The 20,516-nt window shown below is 35.8% G+C and overlaps 7 protein-coding genes and 1 pseudogene across 8 annotated transcripts; 2 read left to right on the forward strand and 6 right to left on the reverse strand.

The window, feature by feature from the left end:
- Positions 1 to 16: 16 nt before the first annotated feature.
- Positions 17 to 1,414, reverse strand: LOC100641803 (survival of motor neuron-related-splicing factor 30-like). The gene is made up of 8 exons (XM_019996156.1): positions 1,306 to 1,414; positions 1,186 to 1,251; positions 1,091 to 1,135; positions 797 to 867; positions 590 to 754; positions 360 to 483; positions 225 to 305; positions 17 to 168 (listed from the first exon to the last, which is right to left on the reverse strand). Exons 1-8 carry the CDS (start codon positions 1,369 to 1,371, stop codon positions 94 to 96), a joined length of 693 nt encoding a protein of 230 aa, XP_019851715.1. The 5' UTR covers positions 1,372 to 1,414; the 3' UTR covers positions 17 to 93.
- Positions 1,415 to 1,499: 85 nt separating this feature from the next.
- Positions 1,500 to 10,894, forward strand: LOC100638044 (polyadenylate-binding protein 4-like). The gene is made up of 9 exons (XM_003386389.3): positions 1,500 to 1,818; positions 1,878 to 2,095; positions 2,145 to 2,338; positions 2,742 to 2,860; positions 2,937 to 3,168; positions 3,283 to 3,516; positions 3,573 to 3,824; positions 10,086 to 10,659; positions 10,721 to 10,894. The coding sequence occupies exons 2-9, from the start codon at positions 1,891 to 1,893 to the stop codon at positions 10,765 to 10,767; spliced, it is 1,857 nt and encodes a 618-aa protein (XP_003386437.1). The 5' UTR covers positions 1,500 to 1,818; positions 1,878 to 1,890; the 3' UTR covers positions 10,768 to 10,894.
- On the reverse strand, positions 10,858 to 12,597 carry LOC100641930 (very-long-chain (3R)-3-hydroxyacyl-CoA dehydratase 2-like). Its single transcript, XM_003386419.3, has 7 exons — positions 12,468 to 12,597; positions 12,258 to 12,396; positions 12,087 to 12,194; positions 11,619 to 11,740; positions 11,528 to 11,567; positions 11,237 to 11,375; positions 10,858 to 11,025 (listed from the first exon to the last, which is right to left on the reverse strand). Exons 1-7 carry the CDS (start codon positions 12,572 to 12,574, stop codon positions 10,955 to 10,957), a joined length of 726 nt encoding a protein of 241 aa, XP_003386467.1. The 5' UTR covers positions 12,575 to 12,597; the 3' UTR covers positions 10,858 to 10,954.
- A 55-nt stretch (positions 12,598 to 12,652) lies between these two features.
- On the reverse strand, positions 12,653 to 13,456 carry LOC100642057 (very-long-chain (3R)-3-hydroxyacyl-CoA dehydratase 2-like; annotated as a pseudogene).
- Positions 13,457 to 13,983: 527 nt separating this feature from the next.
- Positions 13,984 to 15,162, reverse strand: LOC100631401 (very-long-chain (3R)-3-hydroxyacyl-CoA dehydratase 2-like). The gene is made up of 7 exons (XM_003386421.2): positions 15,044 to 15,162; positions 14,861 to 14,993; positions 14,704 to 14,817; positions 14,527 to 14,648; positions 14,384 to 14,423; positions 14,197 to 14,335; positions 13,984 to 14,144 (listed from the first exon to the last, which is right to left on the reverse strand). The coding sequence occupies exons 1-7, from the start codon at positions 15,118 to 15,120 to the stop codon at positions 14,068 to 14,070; spliced, it is 702 nt and encodes a 233-aa protein (XP_003386469.1). The 5' UTR covers positions 15,121 to 15,162; the 3' UTR covers positions 13,984 to 14,067.
- An 85-nt stretch (positions 15,163 to 15,247) lies between these two features.
- On the reverse strand, positions 15,248 to 16,571 carry LOC100631531 (copper chaperone for superoxide dismutase-like). The gene is made up of 7 exons (XM_003386422.3): positions 16,527 to 16,571; positions 16,392 to 16,461; positions 16,066 to 16,283; positions 15,889 to 15,998; positions 15,794 to 15,836; positions 15,492 to 15,658; positions 15,248 to 15,431 (listed from the first exon to the last, which is right to left on the reverse strand). Exons 1-7 carry the CDS (start codon positions 16,539 to 16,541, stop codon positions 15,317 to 15,319), a joined length of 738 nt encoding a protein of 245 aa, XP_003386470.2. The 5' UTR covers positions 16,542 to 16,571; the 3' UTR covers positions 15,248 to 15,316.
- Positions 16,572 to 16,591: 20 nt separating this feature from the next.
- On the forward strand, positions 16,592 to 18,377 carry LOC100638260 (mRNA turnover protein 4 homolog). The gene is made up of 5 exons (XM_019996160.1): positions 16,592 to 16,700; positions 16,847 to 17,100; positions 17,695 to 17,830; positions 17,941 to 18,092; positions 18,147 to 18,377. The coding sequence occupies exons 1-5, from the start codon at positions 16,673 to 16,675 to the stop codon at positions 18,288 to 18,290; spliced, it is 714 nt and encodes a 237-aa protein (XP_019851719.1). The 5' UTR covers positions 16,592 to 16,672; the 3' UTR covers positions 18,291 to 18,377.
- Positions 18,321 to 20,489, reverse strand: LOC100631657 (cysteine proteinase 1-like). 2 transcript variants are annotated; one of them, XM_019996158.1, is made up of 10 exons: positions 20,415 to 20,489; positions 20,202 to 20,366; positions 20,052 to 20,156; positions 19,725 to 19,943; positions 19,576 to 19,642; positions 19,215 to 19,415; positions 18,957 to 19,092; positions 18,715 to 18,773; positions 18,642 to 18,655; positions 18,321 to 18,582 (listed from the first exon to the last, which is right to left on the reverse strand). In XM_019996158.1, the coding sequence occupies exons 1-10, from the start codon at positions 20,465 to 20,467 to the stop codon at positions 18,483 to 18,485; spliced, it is 1,119 nt and encodes a 372-aa protein (XP_019851717.1). In that variant the 5' UTR covers positions 20,468 to 20,489; the 3' UTR covers positions 18,321 to 18,482. The 2 variants fall into 2 exon arrangements, with proteins under 2 accessions (XP_019851717.1, XP_003386471.1); XM_003386423.2 differs by having other exon boundaries at positions 20,202 to 20,369.
- Positions 20,490 to 20,516: the final 27 nt, after the last annotated feature.

Here is a 20,516-nt window from a genome sequence, read left to right on the forward strand (position 1 = left end):
TAACAGCTATAACTAGTAATCTTTCCGTATACTTATTCATAATTTAATTTTTAATGAGAATAGTGCTGTGTGTGCATATACAGTATCTATTGATCAATGGAGATAACTTTTAGGTTGTGCATAATCAGTCATTCCCTTTCCTCCTATATTACAAGTACCAATACCGACCTATAATAATAATAATAACAATGTAAAAAAAGGAATAAAACCATCCATTACCATACCCTTCCTTCTGTAGAGTCTGGAACTGCAAATATACTCTTCTTAATCTTACCACTAAGTGGCCCACTTTTAGACTTCATTGACTATGCAAACAATGTACACATCAATGGAGGGCACAGTGGTATAAAAGGAGTTACTTTGGCAGAGAAGTTTTTCCATTTTTGCTTCTCACCTTCTCTGTGCTGATCGATGATTTGCATTCTTGCTTTCTTTTTCTCGTTTTTCTTTTTCTTTATCTCTCTAAGATCGTTCTTCTTTTGTCTAAAAAGTAAACAATAAAATGTCTAAGGTATGGAACTCTCTCTTTAATATACCAAAAAGACTCTACTCACTCTAGTATGCAAGAAATACAGTATGTACTCATTACCTTGAAGTTTTTGCTCTTTCTCTTTCCACTGGTATCATTGGTGCCTCCCAGTCTCTAGGCATTAAGTCAGTGATACGAGTAATCTCTGTTGTTCCATAGCCATCGAAAGTAACCGTACACGTCTGTCCATCCTCAGATATCATGTCAATTACTGCATTAAAGTGTCTAGAATTTACGATATAATATCATCAAATGATGCGGACATACTTTCCATTCTTGCTCCAGAGAGCTTTGCAAGAGTCGCCTTGCTTCCATTCAGTGGATGTTTTCTTCTTTTTCTATAGAGCAAGTAGTACAAAAGATTAATAAAGAAGTAATAAAATTAAGAATAGCTGATCAAAGACAGAACTTAGCACGCTACTATTTAGAAATTATTTAAACAATTAAAATGTATGTCATTTCCAATGCACACATATTACAAAGCTGTGAATTCATCTTATATGAGGCTGAAGATTAGCAAGCATTTAAAAGTACATAAATTTTGTCGACGCTGCAAATTACCTGAGGTGCTAGCTCAATGAGATCCTTTGTTAACGTTATGACATCCTAAAAATAGTATTAAATTAATGCATCTGTTTAAAATGGTGCTAACATACAGTGAGATCTGATTTCAGTTTCAAAAGTTCCTCATTATCTGGCTCGTTTGTCAAAGCTGCTTCTACCTGAGGACATAAAAACATAATAAATGAAGCAATGCTTCTGTGAGAAAGGTCTACCTGGTCGTACTGTGCCTCATATTGAGCAAGAGTATCCTTCAACTCAGAAGTACTAGCAGTCGCCATTTTGTAAGTAATATTGAAAATTGAAATGGCCGAACAATTAGATCTAGAAATGTAACGGTATTTGAGTGGGAGTTGGCTATTGCGCAATGGGTCATGTGACAAATCGTGTGATCTATCACGTGATTCACTCTTATAAAAAGCTTAAACGTCATGACGACGCTCACAGCTGCCAAGTCGTCCCTTTTCAGACAAGAAGGACTCTTTTGTTCTCCCTTGTCTCGGGAAGGCTTGTAGTTAGTCTCCCCTTAGGCCCTTTTTAGTTTGTCAGTGTGTGTATTGTAACTTAGAGAAAAAAAAACAAATCTTCCAAAAACTACCAAAAAAAGTCTAAAACCCAAAAGGAACAAAAAACCGCAAACAGCCAAACTCGACACAAAAAGTTTTCTTGTCTGTCTTATTGTATTTTGTTTATCAGGTATCGATCTAGGAAGAAATTTAATCAAAAAAGTAAGTCCAGAAATATAATAACCTATTAATAATATTTATTTCTCTCTCTTTATTTTTAGCACACAATTAGCAATGGCAGTTAATATGAACCCCCCGCCTAGTTTTCCACCACTTCAGTCTCTTTATGTCGGTGATCTTCTCCCTGATGTCAATGAAGCCGTTCTTTTTGAACAGTTTAGTAAAGCTGGTCCTGTGCTCTCCATTCGTGTTTGTCGTGATCTCATCACAAAGCGATCGTTGGGATACGCTTATGTCAACTTCCAGCAGCCAGCAGATGGTGAGATTTAGAAAATTTACGTATAGCTTAATCCTCTTTTTTTCGTTAGCTGAAAGAGCATTGGATACTATGAACTACGAGCCAATCAAGGGACAGCCTTGTCGTATCATGTGGTCCCAGCGTGATCCCTCCCTCCGTCGCTCCGGAGTCGGAAACATTTTCATTAAGAATTTGGACAAGTCCATTGACCACAAAGCTCTGTATGACACTTTTAGTGCCTTTGGGAACATTCTTTCATGCAAGGTATGATGTGTGTACTTGTAATTGTAATTAATTGTACCTTACATCATCATGACATCATCCTAGCAGATGTCACTATTACATCATACGGAATATTCTGTACATCATACGAATATTCTAATGATATTCATTATCCTGTTTGTCAGTTCCAAATCCGGTTATGACTGGTTATGACCGGTTATGTCTGCCTATTCATTAGCACCTTGTTTGGCTTCTGTTGCTATAGACACTTTGATAACACTGTACGTAAACAGTCAAACCGGTTTTAACCGGTTTGACTGGCATAAGTGTATATAAGGCCAGCCATTTGTGCGTCTTTATCAATTCAACTTCTGAGCGATTATCCCAAGGCCATTCCCTCTTATCATCTCCCTCTCTCCCCCTCACTCTCTTTATCATTATGTAGGTGGCAACTGATGGCAACAGGCACTCCAAAGGCTTTGGTTTTGTTCATTTTGATGAGCAGGAGGCAGCTGACCTTGCCATTGAGAAAGTCAATGGAAAGTTACTCAATGATATGAAAGTGTAAGGCAGCCATAGTGGACTCCACTGGTGCTAATACCTCAACACTTTAACACTGTCTCTCTTTCTCTCTTTATAGTTATGTTGGCAAGTTTATACCAAGGAAGGACAGATCTCATACTAATGGTTTCAACCAGCACTACACCAATGTCTTTATTAAGAATTTTGGAGAGGACTTTACTGATACGATGCTGTACGATGTCTTTGAGAAGTATGGTAGCATCGTCTCTGCTGTTGTGATGAAGGATGGTGAAGGTCTCTCTAAAGGCTTTGGATTTGTGAGCTTTGAATCACACGAGGCAGCCTCAGCTGTAAGTTTATGTCCAACATCATGTACAAAGCACCTACATGTACTTTTCATTCTCATTACTAGCATGTACATGTACATTGACATGTTTTAATTGCTTTTCCTCTCTTTCTAACAGGCTGTACAAGCAGTTCATAATTCTATTGTTAACGGGAGACAGGTTTATTGTGGTAGAGCTCAGAAGAAGAATGAGAGATCACGCGAGCTGATGCGTCGTAAGGAAGAGCAAAGGCAGGAGAGACTCTCGCGCTATCAAGGAGTCAACTTGTATATTAAAAACCTGGAAGATACTCTTGGCGAAGAAAAGCTCAAAAGTGAATTTAGCAAGTTTGGCAGTATCACTAGTGCAAAGGTACTGGGAAAGATAATTGTAAATTAATTGATTTTATTTTCTCTCTCTCATAATAGATAATGACTGATGAATTTGGACACAGCAAAGGTTTTGGTTTTGTTTGTTTCTCGTCTCCTGAGGAAGCCACTAAAGCAGTAACAGAGATGAACGGACGCATTGTAGTCTCGAAACCACTCTACGTGGCACTGGCCCAGCGTAAGGAAGAGAGGCAGGCTCACCTTGCTGCTCAGAGGATGCAGAGGATTGCCCGTGGGATACCTCAAGGACAAATGCAGATGTATCCGCCTTACTACATGCCTGGAATACAGGTCAGTTAGTAATACATGTACTGTACATGCACCCACGACGCCGACGCACATGTACATGCACACACGATGGACAATAGGTTGATTGAAAGAAGCTATTGCAACCAAGAAGAAGTTCTAGAGGAGATTTCATCATTGGTTACATAGTCATTGGTAAAAATAGGTAGTTTATTCTATTCTTCCTTTCTTGGTACTACTCGCCCTGTAATGTTATGTGACTTAAGCTCAAACCACTTCCTTCACTTCTATGTCATCTGTTGTCTTTACTTGCTTTGGGATCCATTCCCTTCTCTTTATGGTATGTTTATACTCATCATCTGTAAGGTATATGTTTTGACTGACTTATCCACCCAGTGTTTTCCTATCCCTCTTTCTAAAATCTAATAATCTTTTCCCAACAGTAGTGCTTATAGGATTACAGTATACATAATTATTTTGTCTTCCTTTTATTATCTGTTTGTGATATCTCTCCCCTCCCCTTTCTCTTAGCTGTTTATCTTACCTGGTTCCTTCCCCTCTCTCTGAGCTGTTTATCTTACCTGGTCCCCTCCCTCTCTCTCCCTCTTACCTGTTTATCTTAGCTGGTTATTTTATCTCTGGTGTTTTGTCATGTCCCTGTCTTGTCTCATGTTTTGTTTATGTTAATGCCACCACCACCTGTCTATCTCTTTCCAGTTTTCCCATCACTCTTATGATTTCTTTTATCCTCTCTTCCTCTTGTTCTGTGTCAACCTCTGCCACCTGCACCTTTACCCACCGCCACCTGTCTCTATCTTTCATTGCACCATAGATTATGCAACATCTCTTCTCAGTATTTCTTCTTATTGCATCACAGTAATCACAGGTCTTATCTCATTATTGCATCATTATTGTGTATGTCCCAATTTTTGTGTTCCATATTGCATCACTCTAGGAATTTACCTAACCCTACATTAGTTAGTATCAATTAAAACCTGTTAACTGTCTACCTTGTGGAAGGATATAAAGTACCTGGCCTATTCCTACATGTACTGTTCACTGCAATCTTCCATTATAATTTCAATAACTCTTCAAGTTTTGTTTTAATTTTGGATGGGAATTACTGCAGCATTATTTTAATACTACTATAATTATCTCTGGAGTCTGTAAGCATTGTTTTTAATCATGTATGTCTGTTCTCTCCTACTATATACATCTCCATATCTGATTATACCTGGCTTTTAGAATAACTGTACTACAGGATAAAAGAGTTCACTTTCTATCTGTTTTATTACCTATTAATGATTTGGCCTGTAATGATTTTAATTGCAAGTTCCCCCTCTCTCTCCTGTGTCTGTGTGAAAGTAAAGTGATAAAGCTCTCTCTCTCTCTTCTGATGCCTCCTCTATTGTTTTCCTGTGTGAAGCTTCTCTCTCCCCCTGGTTTGCTGCCCTTACATAATGTTTCCAGTTTTTTTAATTACGTGTGCTCATTTGTGTGTGAAGTCTCTTCTTGTCTGTTCCACTAGTGATAAAAGGTTTTCTCTCTCTCTCTCTCTTTTATGATGCCTCCTGATGTTCTCATGCAATTGTGTCTACATGTGAAGTCTCTCCTATTCTCCCCATTAGTAAAGCCACCTACTTATACCTGTAATGGGTCTCCCAGCATTGATAATAATCACACCATGCTTTGTTATGAAGCCTTGTTCTGTGCCCTCTCATTACATGTTGCCCTGTAATAGCAAAAAGTTAAAGGAAAAGGAGTGTTTGTTAGTTACATGTATCATTTAAGATGTTCATTATGTCTATTATACAAAGCCCCCTCTACCTGTTACTGCCCTGCTTTACATGTAGGATATATCTAAAGTAAAGTCATGCATCTATTTTAATGGAAGATAAAGCCTAGCTACCTAATGGTTCATAAAGTATCTGCTATTTTTTTATTAATTTTTTTGGAGTTCAGTGTATAAGTCATTCAAGTTTGTAAGCATCACTATTATTAATCTACGCATGTCTGCTCTCTCTTTTTCTCATTTATTGTTCCAGTCTCATATTCTCCCCACACAAACACCACTATAAGCTGTTGGAGCCTACAATATGTCATCATACACCCTTTCATGTCAATATAATGTCAAGCTGTGTTGTTACTGGAGTGTGTAAGCATCTCTCACTATTTCATATGGTCTCTATGCCCCCTCTCCTACTTGTTGACTCTTCTATACTTGTGGTATATGTTATAGCCAGTTTAGGATACTCATCAATACTATAGGAAAAGATCTGTATTAATTCACCTATGGCTACTTTAAAAGCCTCAGAATACCCGTGAGATTTCATAATTAATCATAATACATGTCTCTTCTTCTTTTACACACCATGTCATACCCATTACCAGTCACCATTGCGAATAATCGTATGATAGATTTCAGAATACCACGATCACCCACGATTTGTTTATAAAAATGGAGCAATTACGTTCAAGTGAGACTTATTGGTTTGGATTGCTGTTTGAGTGTCATTAAGGATTTGGAGCATAATAGTATTAAAGTACTTTAAAGCCTCTAATTAAAGCTGATTGCCTCAGAGAGTCTTATTATTAATCATAATGTCTTCTCTCCCTACACATCACTTATCATTCTGCACATTAATGGATCGCCGTGCCATAGCCACTCAATTCAAGTTGGAGCAAGTCGCAGTGAAATGCATAATAGTAGCAGTATAAGTATCTACCAGTAAAGAGTATGTTTAATCTACCAGTAAATATATCTACAGTAGCAGTGTGTGTTTGGTCTATACCCTACCCAATATTACCTACTTATAATATCACCTACATCTTTAATGTATTAGTAAGTTCTTATTTGGTTTATCAGGAACTTGTCGTCTTTATTGTGTACTCTCCCCCCAATTCTATAGGAGCATTAATATTTGTAATGTTTGATAAAGTGCAAAGGAATCGGAGCCTATGATATCAGTATTACGTGCATCTGTAGTATCAGTCTATGTAGTTTAAAAGCTTAATGTTAAAGACTGCCTGTAAGGATCCTATTAATCATACTGTCTTCTCTCTCCACACGTTACATTATGTCCTTATCACTCTACATTATCATTCTCTCTGCATTGCCAATAATGGATCGCAATATGCCACAGTCACCCAATATGATAAAGCTGGATCAAGGTCACGTGAGATCATTGAAATTAGCATCGGAGTACGTGTTTACAAGTAAAGGGAATAAAGTAGCAGTACGTGTGTTTTAATACCTCACCCAATGTTACCTATACCCACTCGCCCACATCCTTAATGTATAATGTAAGTTGTTCAATGGTTTATGAGGAACTTGTTATCTTTATCATGTACTACTATAGGAGCATTAATGTTTGTAATGTTTGATAAAGTGCCAAGGAGATGGAGCATAAGTATTTCTGTAATGCTAAGGAGAGTGTTTAGTCTATGTGAGCTGTCAAGTGTGCCTCATTCATTGGTTATAATTTAAGAGTATGTACTCTCAGCCCTCCTTCCCTTAACTGTATCACATCTTAACATTTCTCTCATTATATTGATTGTATTTTCCTTCTCTAAGACTTCTATTTTCTTGCTTGCTTGTTTCGTTTTTTTTCCAAAGATCAAGAAGCACCTTTGGTAGCTTAATTTTCTTCTAATCATGTGTCAAGGGAATAAGGTCTAATGGCTAATCCATTGTGTGTTAGTGTATTTCAGGCAAAAGAAATGGATGGAAAGAAAAGGAGAATGTCTTTTTGTGTAATTTGGTTTTGGTTAGTGGTAATGGCAGGAAGAATGCTTTATACATGCACGTACATGTAATGGTCTTGTAAAATGTAAGAGCGTTTTGTAGTAAAATGAAGACAAGAATTTTTTTCATATATTAAAGTAAAGAGAAGTAAAAGAGAAAATTAAAGTAATAAACTTTTGTAAGGTTAGACTGTATAAATGATGGATTTTGCCTTTTTTTAAATAAAATAAACTTATTATTTTGGCTGGTTTTCTTGTTTTAATTTTTAAATAAAAATAGGATTAGGTTTTTTTGTTGCTTTGTCATTTTTTGTGTTATTTTTTACAATAAATAAAGTAAATAAAGACAACGTAAGAAGAAAGAATTAAGAAAATCCTCTTTTTGGACTTTAAAACTGCTAAAGCTTTTAGTAATATTGTAGCTACATTATAATTGTAATTACATGTTTTTAATAATAAATAATTAAGTATTTGCATTACTATGTACATGTACAGTAGGTCGTATTTATAATATGATTTTTTACTTATCCACATGCCATCTCTCTACTTTTTTCTTCAAGCTGTCTAATAGCTAAAGTGTTGCTAGAAATGGTCAATTTGGTCTTTATGTCTATCATGCCACCACCACCTCTTTCTTCCTTCTATCTTTCACTCATTTTAAATGCACCTCCCTTCCCCTACAGCAATATCAGCTTATACTCACAGTTCCCATTGTCACTGGTCGAAAGTAAAATATAACTAATCCACATTGTTTCCTTTTCCAATCTCTAACATGTACTGTCATCTAAAATTTTGATTTCCCATAATGGATCTCTGCTTTTGCATATTAGCCATCAAAACTGGAATCCAAGATATTTTTTAAATTAATTCTTTAGTGAGTTAACACCATTTTTGAAAAACTGCATTTTTCTAGCATATCTTTCTGGACTAAAAAAAACTTTGAGCTCACCATTAAAATGTTTTCTAGCACCACAACTGATAGTCAAAGAGTTTTTTGGTAAAATATCTGTGTTTTTGTCTTTTCTGTCTTAGCAGGCATTTAGTAATACAAGATCAATTGGTTAATTATCGTTCGTTGTTGCAATCTTCAATCTCGTTGTGCCTAAAAATATCCATTCCCTTTTTGTACCTCACTGTGTTGAAAGAAATTTTCTGGTAAAATATCTTTGTGATTGTCCTCTCTGTTCTAACAGGATATTGTTATCATTACGCAACAAAATGAAAGCAGCATCTAATTGGTTTACCATTTGCTCTGTTTTTGAGAATACAACTTTTAATGTTCATGGTAATATTGTATCTATTTTACATGCTATCTCTGCCAACAAGGAGTGTTATATAGTCCCTTTATATAAAGTTCATTTAAAAGCTTTCAAGTTTTTAATTTCGTAAAAAATTAGAGTAAAGATTGTTCTCCACTAATTTAAACATTTTTATAATCTTTTTGGCTGTTTCCAATCTCTCTGTGTGTGTGTGGACATGCTTCTTTTTTTTTTCAAATACCAGGAATTGTTTTTGTAAATCAATTGTTTTCTAGCAAAGAGAGCTTTCACGTTCATTTCGTAATTAGTAAGTTAGTGTAATCTAAAGCACCTCTCCTGTCCATTTGTAGCAAGAAATCATTTAATTCATTCAAAATTTCAAGCATAATAATATTGTTAACCAAGCATTAGTTTGTTGAAGTTATCAAGATTTGAAATCTGTCTGTTTTTGTTTTTTTGTTATCCACATGGTCCTCTCTTACACTGTAAATAGAACACCAATTTCACCTATTCAAGTTGGCCTGGAGATATCTTTTTTGATGTGTGGTTTTGTCAGTTATAGAGTCCGCCATTTGCCTGTACATTTTTATGCTCTACAGTCTTAATTTGGAATATTAGCTGAGCTGGTAAATATATAGTGTATGCTGCCTTGTCTCTTAAACCAGGATTGTGTTTGTGGATGGTTTGTATATGGAGCACTCATTTTTAATTGCCCAAGAGTGAATAGATTTAGTTTGGTTGGCAAGTAAAGGTAAATATTTTATTTTGGAGTCTTTTCTGCTATTAGCCTCATCGAATCACTAATCCTATTTCAATTCATTCATTATGAATCTGATAGTAAGATCCTGACTAATCCCTCTACTGTATTGTAATCTGTGTATGTATGTGTGCAAGTTGTTCCCCCTTCTCTCCAATAGAACCAATTATTAAATTGTCAATAGGAAAAAGGTCATTTTAGTAATGGTATATCAAGTCATCATGGAATGTTTATGTCCGGTTGAGCTGTCCATTAATACTTAGTTTCTCAAGTATACCTATCGTATTGCTATCTCTCTATATATCTCCTGCTTTTCAAGTACCTTCTCTCTTCTCTTCCTTCTGTCACATCAATCATGTCTTACCCATATTGTGTTCTTCTCTCCCCATACTCACCGCACACCATTAACACTACAGTAACACTACAGTCCACTGACATTAACATACATCATTACATTATACACACACATTACTGACTGACTGATTTGAGTGTTGCTATTGTTAGTGACACTCAAATCATACTGGCTTTTTTTGTATTCCCATACAGAACCAGAGACCATTCTTCACAGCAATGGCTGCAGGGTACACCGCTCGTCCATGGCAAGGTGGACCGATGCACCGCCCATTCTCCGGAGGATACAACATGCACCACAGGACACGAGCCAATGTCCCACGTCCTTCGGTTGGAGGAGCAGGAGGCGCTGGTGGTCAGAGGATGAACACTCCTCAGACTCAGAGGATAGCACCACAGCAGCGACTCAATCCTCAAGGACGACCAGGTGGAGTCCAGCAAACGAAGCTCCAATTCTCTGCGGGTGCTCGGAACCAACCAGGAGGACCCATGGGCGGAGGAATGGATCTGGGACAAGACCCAGAGCCGCTGTCCACCCTCTCTCAGACTGACCCCATGAAGAGGAAGCAGATCATTGGAGAGCACTTGTACAGGGCTATCTCTGCCTCTCACCCTGATAAGGCTGGGAAGATAACTGGGATGTTGCTGGAGATGGACAACTCTGAGCTCCTTCATATGTTGGAGGCTCCAGAGTCTCTCAATAGCAAGGTTGAAGAAGCTGTTAATGTTCTTCGTGAACATGAACAGCAGCAGCAGCAGCAAATGTCTGGTAAGTATACTGTTCGATTACTACTGTATTGTTTAATATTCTCTTCTTTCTGTTGTTTCAGGATTTTCTGGTCAGTCTAATCTTCCTATTGCAGCTGAGAGTGCTTAAGAACTGGAACAAACTTAACTTGAACCTTTATTTAACCGAGTTATTATTATTCTTGTTATTATTATAATTTGAGTCTTAAACTCTAGTTGATTTTCTTCTTAAAGATAATTTCTTCCAATCAAAAAAACTAATCAAATATTAATCATAAAATTATTAACAATGGTAGCTATTATTATTATTAGTTCTTCTATTCAGCTTTGACCTTTGATAGCACCTTCTTCCGTTGGCTTATCATGTGACCATAAAGTTGAGGAAATACTGCAAAAAATTAATGATAAAAACCTGATTTTAAAGATTATATTTTTGCCAAAACATTTTATGCTGTAGAAAGTTTTACAAATTTTTAAAATTGGGCCGAAGTCCCTGTGCTATAGTACAGGGGTCATTGGCCAAATTTTGCCAATATTGCTATGGAGTTAACATTATGCCATTATTACGTGGTAGTATTGTGTTACTAAGTAATACTTACATGGTATGTATATGAAGGCTCCAAATATAAGGAAGTAGTAATAAGAGAAAGCAAAATTCAAAGGATTAGGAAGAGATATTGACCACTGCTGGGTAGCACGCACCACCGGAAGTGCTGTGAAAAACAATATCTGTTCGCCCTACAAAGAGAAAAGATTTGACTTCATTATAATAACAATAATTTTATTAGCTTTAAAAAAAGAATCTTTGATCATCCCCTCATCTGTCTGTGTCTGTCCCTCTATCTCTCTTTCCCTCCCTCCCTCCCTCTTTCTCTCTCTCTCTCCCTTACTGTTACTCCAGTTGGATAAAGGACATAGAAAAGAGTATACCTACAATACAATAAACTATTATGACAGTCTCCATTCATTGATACAACTGACCTCATGTATGTGAGCATGCGAGGTGTATTCCCTATTAGTGTGCAGGCATAGAAGGCATAACGAATAACTTCAGTAATAGACCAGGCAAGCAATACCACCATTAGTCCTACAGAATCATTCACCTGTGGGTGGTGACAACGGATGCTATGCTATTATGAAATTTTTGCATGCATAACCATTGTTGGATCTAGAGGGGAATTTTGGTCTCACATATTTAGCCTAGTTCTCCTTAAATCTCTTTCTTTTAGTCTTCCAAAATTTATTTATAAATCTTAGAATGAGCATTACTTAGCATAGCCCGCTTTAGCATAGTAATAAGAATAGAGCTGGACTATTAGAAATTCAATCATTAAGCTGTGATGACATATTCAATAAGATAAACTGTTGTCTGCCAAAGCTATGCAAATCTTGCTACTATACATACTAATCAACACTCCTCAGACTCAGAGATTTTTGGCATGTACTTACTCCTGCTACGCCTTCGATGAGTCCCCATAGAACAAAAACCCTTGACAGAACTTGTAAAAATGTCAGCAATGCACTGGAAGAGACGATACCAATAATACAATGCACGACCTAAGAGAGAGAGAGAGAGGTGGTGAGCTATTACTGGCATTAACTTATATCGCTGTCACTCACTTCCATGCATGCAAGTGTCTGAAACAAACGGAGTTGATCTTTTATCACAAAGTGTAGCCCAGGCACTCCTTTCCAGATCCCATACTCACCTTCATTATCAAGCATGTACTGTAAGGTTTTCAAGAGGATCATGCCCCAACTATTGAAGTCGTGGCCATGTGAGAAAAAATACATGAAATAAAATGCTTTGCAGCTTTATTTTAGTCTTACCCGGAAGATAATATTACGTTATAAGCTACTAGGTAGCCTTTAGCTAGTCCGCTAACGCTGTTGCCTTTGCTTGGAGTTGTAGTTTCAGCATTGTTATTGGCAGCCATCTTTGATTAAACGATTATAATTAATTAATATTCATTGATTTTATTAATAAGGTAATTAATTAATTCAATAATAATTAATTATAAGGATTTCTTGTTTTTCTCTTTGTACAATGCTTTTTGGCGCTGCTTTATCATGTGGCCGTACAATTGTGGAAAGACTGCACACAAAAAAAATAAAATTACATGATTAAAAATGAAAATTTTCTTACCAGATAAATACAGCATTATTCCAAAGTATCCAAAGTAATAATAAGAGAAAGAAATGTTCCATGGATTAGGCAGAAAGATTGACCATTGCTGAGTTGCACGTACTAATGGCAATGCATTATATACAAGAATCTGCTCACCCTATAAACATAAGGCTTGATTCAACTCAAGGAAGATAGCATCAGAAAATTGTGAGGACTTGTCATGCTCATTATAACTTACCAGTACACCAATAGGATACAATACATAAAATAGTGTGTACCTAAAAATAATAATGGAAAGTTTAATTTCAGAATTGTGCATGCACTCTGCATGGTAATGTATTACTATTATACCTCAAGTAAGTGATAGCATAAGGTTTACTCCCCATAAGCAGGCAGGCATAATAAATATAGCGAATGACCTCTGTGATTGACCATCCTACTTGTGCTAGTAGCATACCTACAGATTGATTCATCTTAAAATAAATTTGAAAATTTAATCAATTAGATATGAGGCTTACACAATGACTAGGTACACCCCAGACAACAGCAACTCTTGAGAAAAGTTGAAAAAATGTCAATACAACACTGGAAGGCACAATCCCAACAATGCAATGCACTAACTGTAAGAAATGTGACATGTGTATGCAAGGTTAAAACTGCATACTGACTTCAAGGCAAGCAAGAGTTTGAAAGAACCTCAATTCTCCAATTGCTGTTCCATTTAGCCCAGGCCTTGCTTCATGATTACAAATATAATATTTTAGTGTTTTCAGTAAAATGGTACTCCATCTAAATGCAGTAAAAGATTCTAAGTGCCATTGAATCATTGACTTACCCAATAGATTGCAGAAGGTTATAGCCTATTAGATACATCTCTGTTGCTCCATTCAACCTCATGATGGATTAGCTTACCATGCTATACTACTATAGTTGATTAATTGTAATGAATATCATATTATAGTGCAACCCACAATAGTTTGGATGGTATTAAATGTTCATGTTATGAAATAGAAATTTAAATTATCAGTTTTGAGGCCTTGGGTGGTGAACTTCAACTGACAGAATCAAGAGTGGATAATTTATTATACACTCTTGACACAATTAATTAAGAGATTCAGCAAGAACTGCAGTCAGCGTCCATGCAATAATCACAAAATTATATAGCTTCATACTTATGCCACGTTAATTTATAAACATGCTGTTCGAAAATAAAAAAAAAACAGCTAACACAAAATTTATTTGGAATGAAATATGACTATTGATTTATATTATTATGTTATTGCAAAATGATGTTCCTTTAATTTATTGAGCCTTCTTTAGTTCTTTACATAATACTTTCATGCGCTGATGTATCATACGATCATACAAATGAGGGAAAACTATATTAAAGTACAAAAAATAATTATTTATAGTATAAAATACTTTATTCACCTATGAGATACTGGATTATTCCACTAATGACAAAATAGTAATAAGAAAAAGAAAAATTCCAAGGATTAGGTAGAAATATTGACCACCTCTGTGTAGCACGAACGATAGGCAATGCATAAAAAAGAAGTACTTGTTCACTCTAAAACATAATGTATTAATTAATGCAATTTATTATTTGTAAACTTACAAACACACCCACAGGATACAGCACAATAAAAAGTGAGTATCTATATGAAGAAATAGTCAATTAACTACTGTCTTAATAGTAATTTTCATACTCAAGCAGTTAGTAGATCTACTCATATTCAATGGAATAATCATAATACCTACCTCAGATATATGATGAAGTAAGGCGTGCTGCCAATAAGCATGCAAGCATAGTATATGTATCGACTGACTTCTGAAATTGACCACACTAGCAGAACCACAAGTGGCCATATAAACTGTTCCAACTATTTTAAGATATAGAAAGTGGAATTAGCTGAATTTAGGGGCCCAAATACTTACGTAGGAAACTGGTACAAAATCAATGATTCCCCAAAGTATTATATTCCGCGAATAAATTTGAAAGAATGTCAATACGACATTAGAGCGTATAATACCAATAATACTGTGAATTATCTGAAAGAGAGAGAAGTTAAGGATAGCATTATAAATCTCTAACTTCAAGACATGCTAGACCTTGAAACAACTTCAATTCTTTATGCACTTTTAGATATAATCCAGGTGTTCCTACTTCTATTCCATAGTTACCTTCAATAACATACTGTACAGCTTTCATAAGAATAAAAGTCCATCTAATAATCAGATATTCCAGTGCAGTGGGAAGCAACATAAACACACTTACCCAGTAGTCTGAATGAGATTGTATGCCAATAGGTAGCTCCTGGAAGATACACTCATTCTTTGCTCTTTGTTAGCCATTAGTAGTAGCCCTACATCCAGAGCCTGGCACAAAGCCAGCAGCAGTAGCCCATATCAAATAGTAGCCTTTACTTAACACTGACCAAAGCAGAGTTGAATACAGGTATTCTTCATGATGTTATACTTGTACAGTCTTATTAATCTCATTATCATGATAAAAAATTAGCTAATAACATTGATATATACAAAATTATTGTCATTTCTGTCTCTGTGAGGCTGCTTCGTCCCAAATGGTGACTCCATCGCACGTACAAACTTTTTTCGTATTTTGAAATAAGCCGGCTGATCGAGCAATAATGCCACACATTAACCTGGAATGTAGTACAATTAAAAACCACCGTATCATTCATCCTAGTTATTTCAGTTTGCACCTTCTGGTTCCATAGACTGACGGTATTGATGAATGTAGTATCATTGAGCGTCCAATCACATCGTACACTTTGACTCTCTCTGACTTTGTTTGAAATGAAATTCGACCGGATCCATCAGATTGCAAAGCAGCAATATCACCAACTGGCGGTAATGAATGTGACACACTCTATGAAGAAATAATTTACAAGTCTAATACTTGTACATTATTTCTTTATAGAGCTTAGTTTAAAATATGAAATATAAAAAATATAAATTTTATAAATAAATTACAAGTGATAAAATGTGATAAATGTGTCCTTACTTTCCCGTTCTTGCTCATCATAACATTGTACACGTCACCACAGCTGCAATGATATTAATATTATAATAAAACTACAACCTCACTGCCATACTTACCTCTCACAACCATTTGATAAGTCGCCATGATCGTGTATTTTCAGGAGGTGCTCTTTATTTGGAGTAAGACCATCTATCGTACCTTCTATCACACATTCATTGGACGACACCTACATGTGGATGTACAAGAAATCATGAAAAACAATTAATACATTAGACCTTGATGCCCATACTTACTTGAACCATTCTCAGTAGGCCATTAACTGGTCCACTTCCCTTCATTACAACAACAGCTGCTCCTTGGTGACTAGTAGGTGCCTGCTCTTGTCCACCGAACCCGCGGAACACGATGAGTTTTCCCGTGGACTCCAATAACTTGTGAACGTTAGAAGAAGGCAGTGAGGTCTCTACTATCACAACTTCATTCGGAACATCAACGTATACACTATTAATACCTAGTGTTGTTATTATTATTATTTATTTTTATTTATTATTATTATTATTATTATTATTATTATTATTATTATTATTATTATTATTATTATTGTTAGTATTATTTATACCTGGTACGTTCAGAGCTGCTTTCACTGCCTCTTCACAAGATTTGCATGTCATCTGAACAGCAAACTCCATCTTGAAATAGTAAGAGGGAGAGAGAGAATGACAATAATTGATTATAAAATAATAATAAATTTTACCTTAGTGTCAGCCATGATTGTGGGTGGAGCATAATTATTATCAAGAAGGCGTGGCTAGATGTAAAAACAAGGCGTGGTTTAGCAACAACAGGTAACCACGTGGCATTGTTAGGGCAAAAAGAAAGAGAAAAGCAGGAGACGAGAAAATGCCAAAATCCAAGAGAAACAGAGTTTGTAAGTTAGTTACATGACCAAAAATTTATTTGGCTTATTTTCAATTTGCAACACTCCATTTTGTGACAAATTGTGACTCATCTATTCATTTTCACCCAATATTATTTCTATTTTTATAGTTTTATTATTATAATTAATGATTGTAGATTCACTGACTAATACGCGTAAGAAAGGGTCAGAGCGAAAAGCGTCTCTCCTTCAAGATGTCCGCGACTGCTGCGACCAATATTCAAATCTTTATGTGTTCAGCGTTGAAAATATGAGAAATAGTAAATTAAAAGACGTCCGTACTCAGTGGAAACACAGCAGGTTCTTCCTTGGCAAGAACCGGGTAATGCAGCTGGCACTGGGTAACGATGAGGCCCAGGAATACAAGGAGGGATTGCATAAGATTGCTAACGTGAGTTAATTTTAAAATTTTGTAAAAAATCCAATTTTTATGGGAATCAGCTCAAACTTGCTACACTATATAAGAACATGTATGTGTATTTTAAAATGTAATAAAAATGAATAATTTTTTCCTAGTCATTTTTGGCAAAATTTGGCCTGTGACCCTGTACTATAGTACAGGGACTTTGAACCGATTTTGGAGCAACTTTAAAGATTCGTAAAAAATCCAAACTTGATTGGAATCGGCTCAAACTTTCTACACAACATAAGTATATGTATATGTATCAGAAAAAGTTATAAAAATGGAGAATTCTCAATTTTTCATTTTTGGCAAAATTTGGCCTGTGACCCTGTACTATAGTACAGGGACTTTGACCCGATTTTGGAGCAACTTTAAAAATTTGTAAAAAATCCAAACTTGATCAGAATCGGCTCAAACTTTCTACACAACATAAGTATATGTATATGTATCAGAAAAAGTTATAAAAATGAAAAATTCTCTCCTAGTGATTTTTGACTTAAATACCCTAGCTCATACTATTATTGAAATCACATTGCAACGACATTTAATCAAGACTCCTCTATCTCTCTTTCACCCTCCCAGTTTCTAAGAGGCAATGTTGGTCTTCTTTTTACTAACGAGGACAACTCCCTGGTGAAGTCATGGTTTGAGTCTTACTATGAAATGGACTATGCCAGATCAGGTTTTGTAGCTGAACAGAGAATAGCTTTAGAAGAAGGTATAACTATTGCTCACTCCCTAACCCTCTCTGTTAATCCTCACCTCCTTCTCTTTTGCTTTCTTACTCTCTTTTCTTACCTCTCTCCTCTCATTTCTTTCTTTCTCAAGGTCCTTTGGATCAGTTCACTCATAGCATTGAGCCCCATCTCCGTTCGTTGGGTCTACCTACTAAACTTGAGAAAGGCAAAGTCATCCTGTTACAGGATCATGTTGTCTGTTCTCCTGGCGACACACTCACTCCAGAACAAGCAAGAATATTAGTGAGAGCATCAAAAAGAATTTAGTCAAGTTTATTTTTAATTTTGTTTTTTTAGAAATTATTGGGTTTTCCGCTTGCAAAGTTTGAAGTTCGGCTCTTAGCTCACTGGTATAAGGATGGGAGTGTGACACGCCTCTCAGACCACACCCCCTGTGGCGGCTATAACTCACATGACGAGGAGGAAGAACCAGAAGAGTAAACTGGTTTTAAGATTGAAATGTGTACAAAGTTAATTAATTGATGCTTTATTTTATCTGTGCATCAGATTTAAACCAAAAAAATTAAATATTTTTATCTCAAAATTATACTTAATAAAAACATAAAAAAACAAAATGGGTAGTAAGTTTTCAGCCATTCAGTGCATGTACTCTTGGTATCTTGGTATTGTTCATTATTGGAGTACAGCTGATGTGACTTGCTGGTCAACACCACATTTCCCTTTTCCTCTTATCATCTTGAAGTATCCATCCATACCCCATTTAATGCCCCAACTACAGAGCATAATTATTATAGGCAATAATGATATTCATGCATGGTCTATTACACTTGCCTGTTTTTGATGAGCTATATAAAGACAAGAATTATGTATCAATTTGTTAATTGCATTGATTAAAGGGGCTTACCCAGTAAGGTTTATCCTCCAATAATCCTTTCTCAGTTCCATAGCCAACCAACAAGACAGCTATTAATGATTTTTAATTAATGATAATGAGATTAGAAGTGAAAACTGTAATTAGCTGCAAGGATTTTTTTAAGGTTTACATTGCAGCTCCAAAATTTGTCATTTTCAATTAATTTTTTTGTTTCATTTTATTAATTTATAATGCTGCTTTCATGTGTGTATGTGTACTATTAATTACGTTACCATGGTCTAATTCTTGGGGGTTGCATTTCAGAATAGGATCCCAAACTCCTGATCTGTAAAACTGCAACAGGAGGGCATTAATTAGGACAGAGAGTGGACCCTGCTTAATAAGAGCAGCTTGCATTTCTACCTCATCCTAAAAATTATATTAATAAAAAATAATAACTATCTTGTTATGTTAATCTATATTTTAGATACATAGTTAATGACAAAAAGGAAATCCACCATTACAGTTTAAGTATATTTATCTTTATTTACTTTTTGAATAGCTATCCACGACTTTATGCTTAATCCTTGCACAAACTTGCTCTTGTCCAGTTTGTGTGTGCAACTGAACGTGTCATTGCAATAAAGAGGAGGCGGTCCACATCTTGTCTTATTCCAACCGCTCGGTACGCAAGGAAAGCAAGTCCCTTGACCACTGCAGTATGGATAGTCCTCTTCTCTCTCTATACCTCCCTGTTAATAATAATGCATTGAAGACCTTTTTTTGAAATAAAAATATCACTGTTAATGGCCCAAGTGTTGTACATTGTATCTCTAAAATTTTGTGTGATTGATGTTTTAGTTTATTGTGATTGATGTCTTAGTTTATTATGCATCAAAGACTCTCCCTTACTTCATTCTTAATGTATTCATAAGCAAGATAAGGCCAACCACCAAAAACACCACAATCCATGTGCAAACTAAAAATATAGTTATACAATAATGATGGTTATACTATATAAAATTGAAGGCTACAAGTGCATTAATTGTTACTTCACTTACTTGTTATGATCATAAGTATCATCACAGTCTACAAGTTGTTCCGTCGAGAGAGAAGTTAAGTTATGGCCTCCTAGTGCCCACTGTCCTTCAACATTACCGACTGTACTGAACGCCCAGCACGTCCCCGCACTGCCCTGGTTCTTAACACTTGTTACAACATGTTTGTCACGCCAGTCAAACGTGTTTGGTGGGTCTTGAGGGAGAGAGAATGAGTGGTACCTATAATAGAAATGTATATATGCTATGTAGTACTTCTTAAATAAATTATAAAATTTATAAAATTCGAGTTTTTTGATTGTAAATATGTGTCTTATATCAAGGACTTGCCTCTGCTTAGGGAGTGGTTGAGGTTTTTGTGGTGACATTAATACTAACTTCTTGAATTCCTCAATCGAAAGGTCAGCAAAATGGTTTAAAGAAAAGGTCACGTTTCTACAATAAAAAGTAGATAGGTTTACTTAAATTTTAGATACTAACCTCTCCCTATATTCATTATTGAGCTGCTGTACCAGGTCTGCATTGCTCTTGTACACACTTTCTCTTTCTTTTGCTTCTGTGATGGTCCTGTAGCTCTTGCTGTGGAGTTTGCACCAATCAGTGAATGAGAGTTGAGGCTCATTGCTCGATACTGCTAATTGGAAGCTGCTGCAAGTGAAGAATGAGAGATTATGCGTAAAGAATGAGACTCACCATAAGAGAAAAATAAAAAGGAAAGATATTGATTCAGCAATCTTTGCAGCCATTATTAATTGATGTAATTAATTAGTCAAGTTTTAATATCAATGAATAATA

This window comes from Amphimedon queenslandica, unplaced genomic scaffold, assembly GCF_000090795.2.
Source record: "Amphimedon queenslandica unplaced genomic scaffold, v1.1 AMPQUscaffold_13421, whole genome shotgun sequence".
Lineage (NCBI taxonomy): Eukaryota > Metazoa > Porifera > Demospongiae > Haplosclerida > Niphatidae > Amphimedon > Amphimedon queenslandica.

Coding starts and splice junctions, on each gene's coding strand:
- LOC100641930 (XM_003386419.3), bottom strand. CDS start 12,574: ATGGCTGCCAATAACAATGCTGAAACTACAACTCCAAGCAAAGGCAAC. Junction 11,741..12,086: donor TCATCGAAGGCGTAGCAGGA/GTAAGTACATGC, acceptor CACCACCCACAG/GTGAATGATTCTGTAGGACT. Junction 11,376..11,527: donor TTTATCCAACTGGAGTAACA/GTAAGGGAGAGA, acceptor TTCTCTTTGTAG/GGCGAACAGATATTGTTTTT.
- LOC100641803 (XM_019996156.1), bottom strand. CDS start 1,371: ATGGCGACTGCTAGTACTTCTGAGTTGAAGGATACTCTTGCTCAATAT. Junction 484..589: donor GAAAGAGCAAAAACTTCAAG/GTAATGAGTACA, acceptor TTTACTTTTTAG/ACAAAAGAAGAACGATCTTA. Junction 169..224: donor CAGACTCTACAGAAGGAAGG/GTATGGTAATGG, acceptor TTATTATTATAG/GTCGGTATTGGTACTTGTAA.
- LOC100631401 (XM_003386421.2), bottom strand. CDS start 15,120: ATGGCTAACAAAGAGCAAAGAATGAGTGTATCTTCCAGGAGCTACCTA. Junction 14,994..15,043: donor AATCTCATTCAGACTACTGG/GTAAGTGTGTTT, acceptor TCTGATTATTAG/ATGGACTTTTATTCTTATGA. Junction 14,649..14,703: donor ATTTTGTACCAGTTTCCTAC/GTAAGTATTTGG, acceptor ATCTTAAAATAG/TTGGAACAGTTTATATGGCC.
- LOC100631657 (XM_003386423.2), bottom strand. CDS start 20,467: ATGGCTGCAAAGATTGCTGAATCAATATCTTTCCTTTTTATTTTTCTC. Junction 20,370..20,414: donor CTTTTTATTTTTCTCTTATG/GTGAGTCTCATT, acceptor CTTCACTTGCAG/CAGCTTCCAATTAGCAGTAT. Junction 19,944..20,051: donor CAACCACTCCCTAAGCAGAG/GCAAGTCCTTGA, acceptor TTTCTATTATAG/GTACCACTCATTCTCTCTCC.
- LOC100631531 (XM_003386422.3), bottom strand. Junction 16,284..16,391: donor AGCAGCTCTGAACGTACCAG/GTATAAATAATA, acceptor TAACAACACTAG/GTATTAATAGTGTATACGTT. Junction 15,432..15,491: donor TCAGTCTATGGAACCAGAAG/GTGCAAACTGAA, acceptor ACTACATTCCAG/GTTAATGTGTGGCATTATTG.
- LOC100638260 (XM_019996160.1), top strand. CDS start 16,673: ATGCCAAAATCCAAGAGAAACAGAGTTT. Junction 17,831..17,940: donor GAGAATAGCTTTAGAAGAAG/GTATAACTATTG, acceptor TTCTTTCTCAAG/GTCCTTTGGATCAGTTCACT. Junction 18,093..18,146: donor CAGAACAAGCAAGAATATTA/GTGAGAGCATCA, acceptor TTGTTTTTTTAG/AAATTATTGGGTTTTCCGCT.
- LOC100638044 (XM_003386389.3), top strand. CDS start 1,891: ATGGCAGTTAATATGAACCCCCCGCCTAGTTTTCCACCACTTCAGTCT. Junction 2,096..2,144: donor CTTCCAGCAGCCAGCAGATG/GTGAGATTTAGA, acceptor TTTTTTCGTTAG/CTGAAAGAGCATTGGATACT. Junction 10,660..10,720: donor GCAGCAGCAGCAAATGTCTG/GTAAGTATACTG, acceptor CTGTTGTTTCAG/GATTTTCTGGTCAGTCTAAT.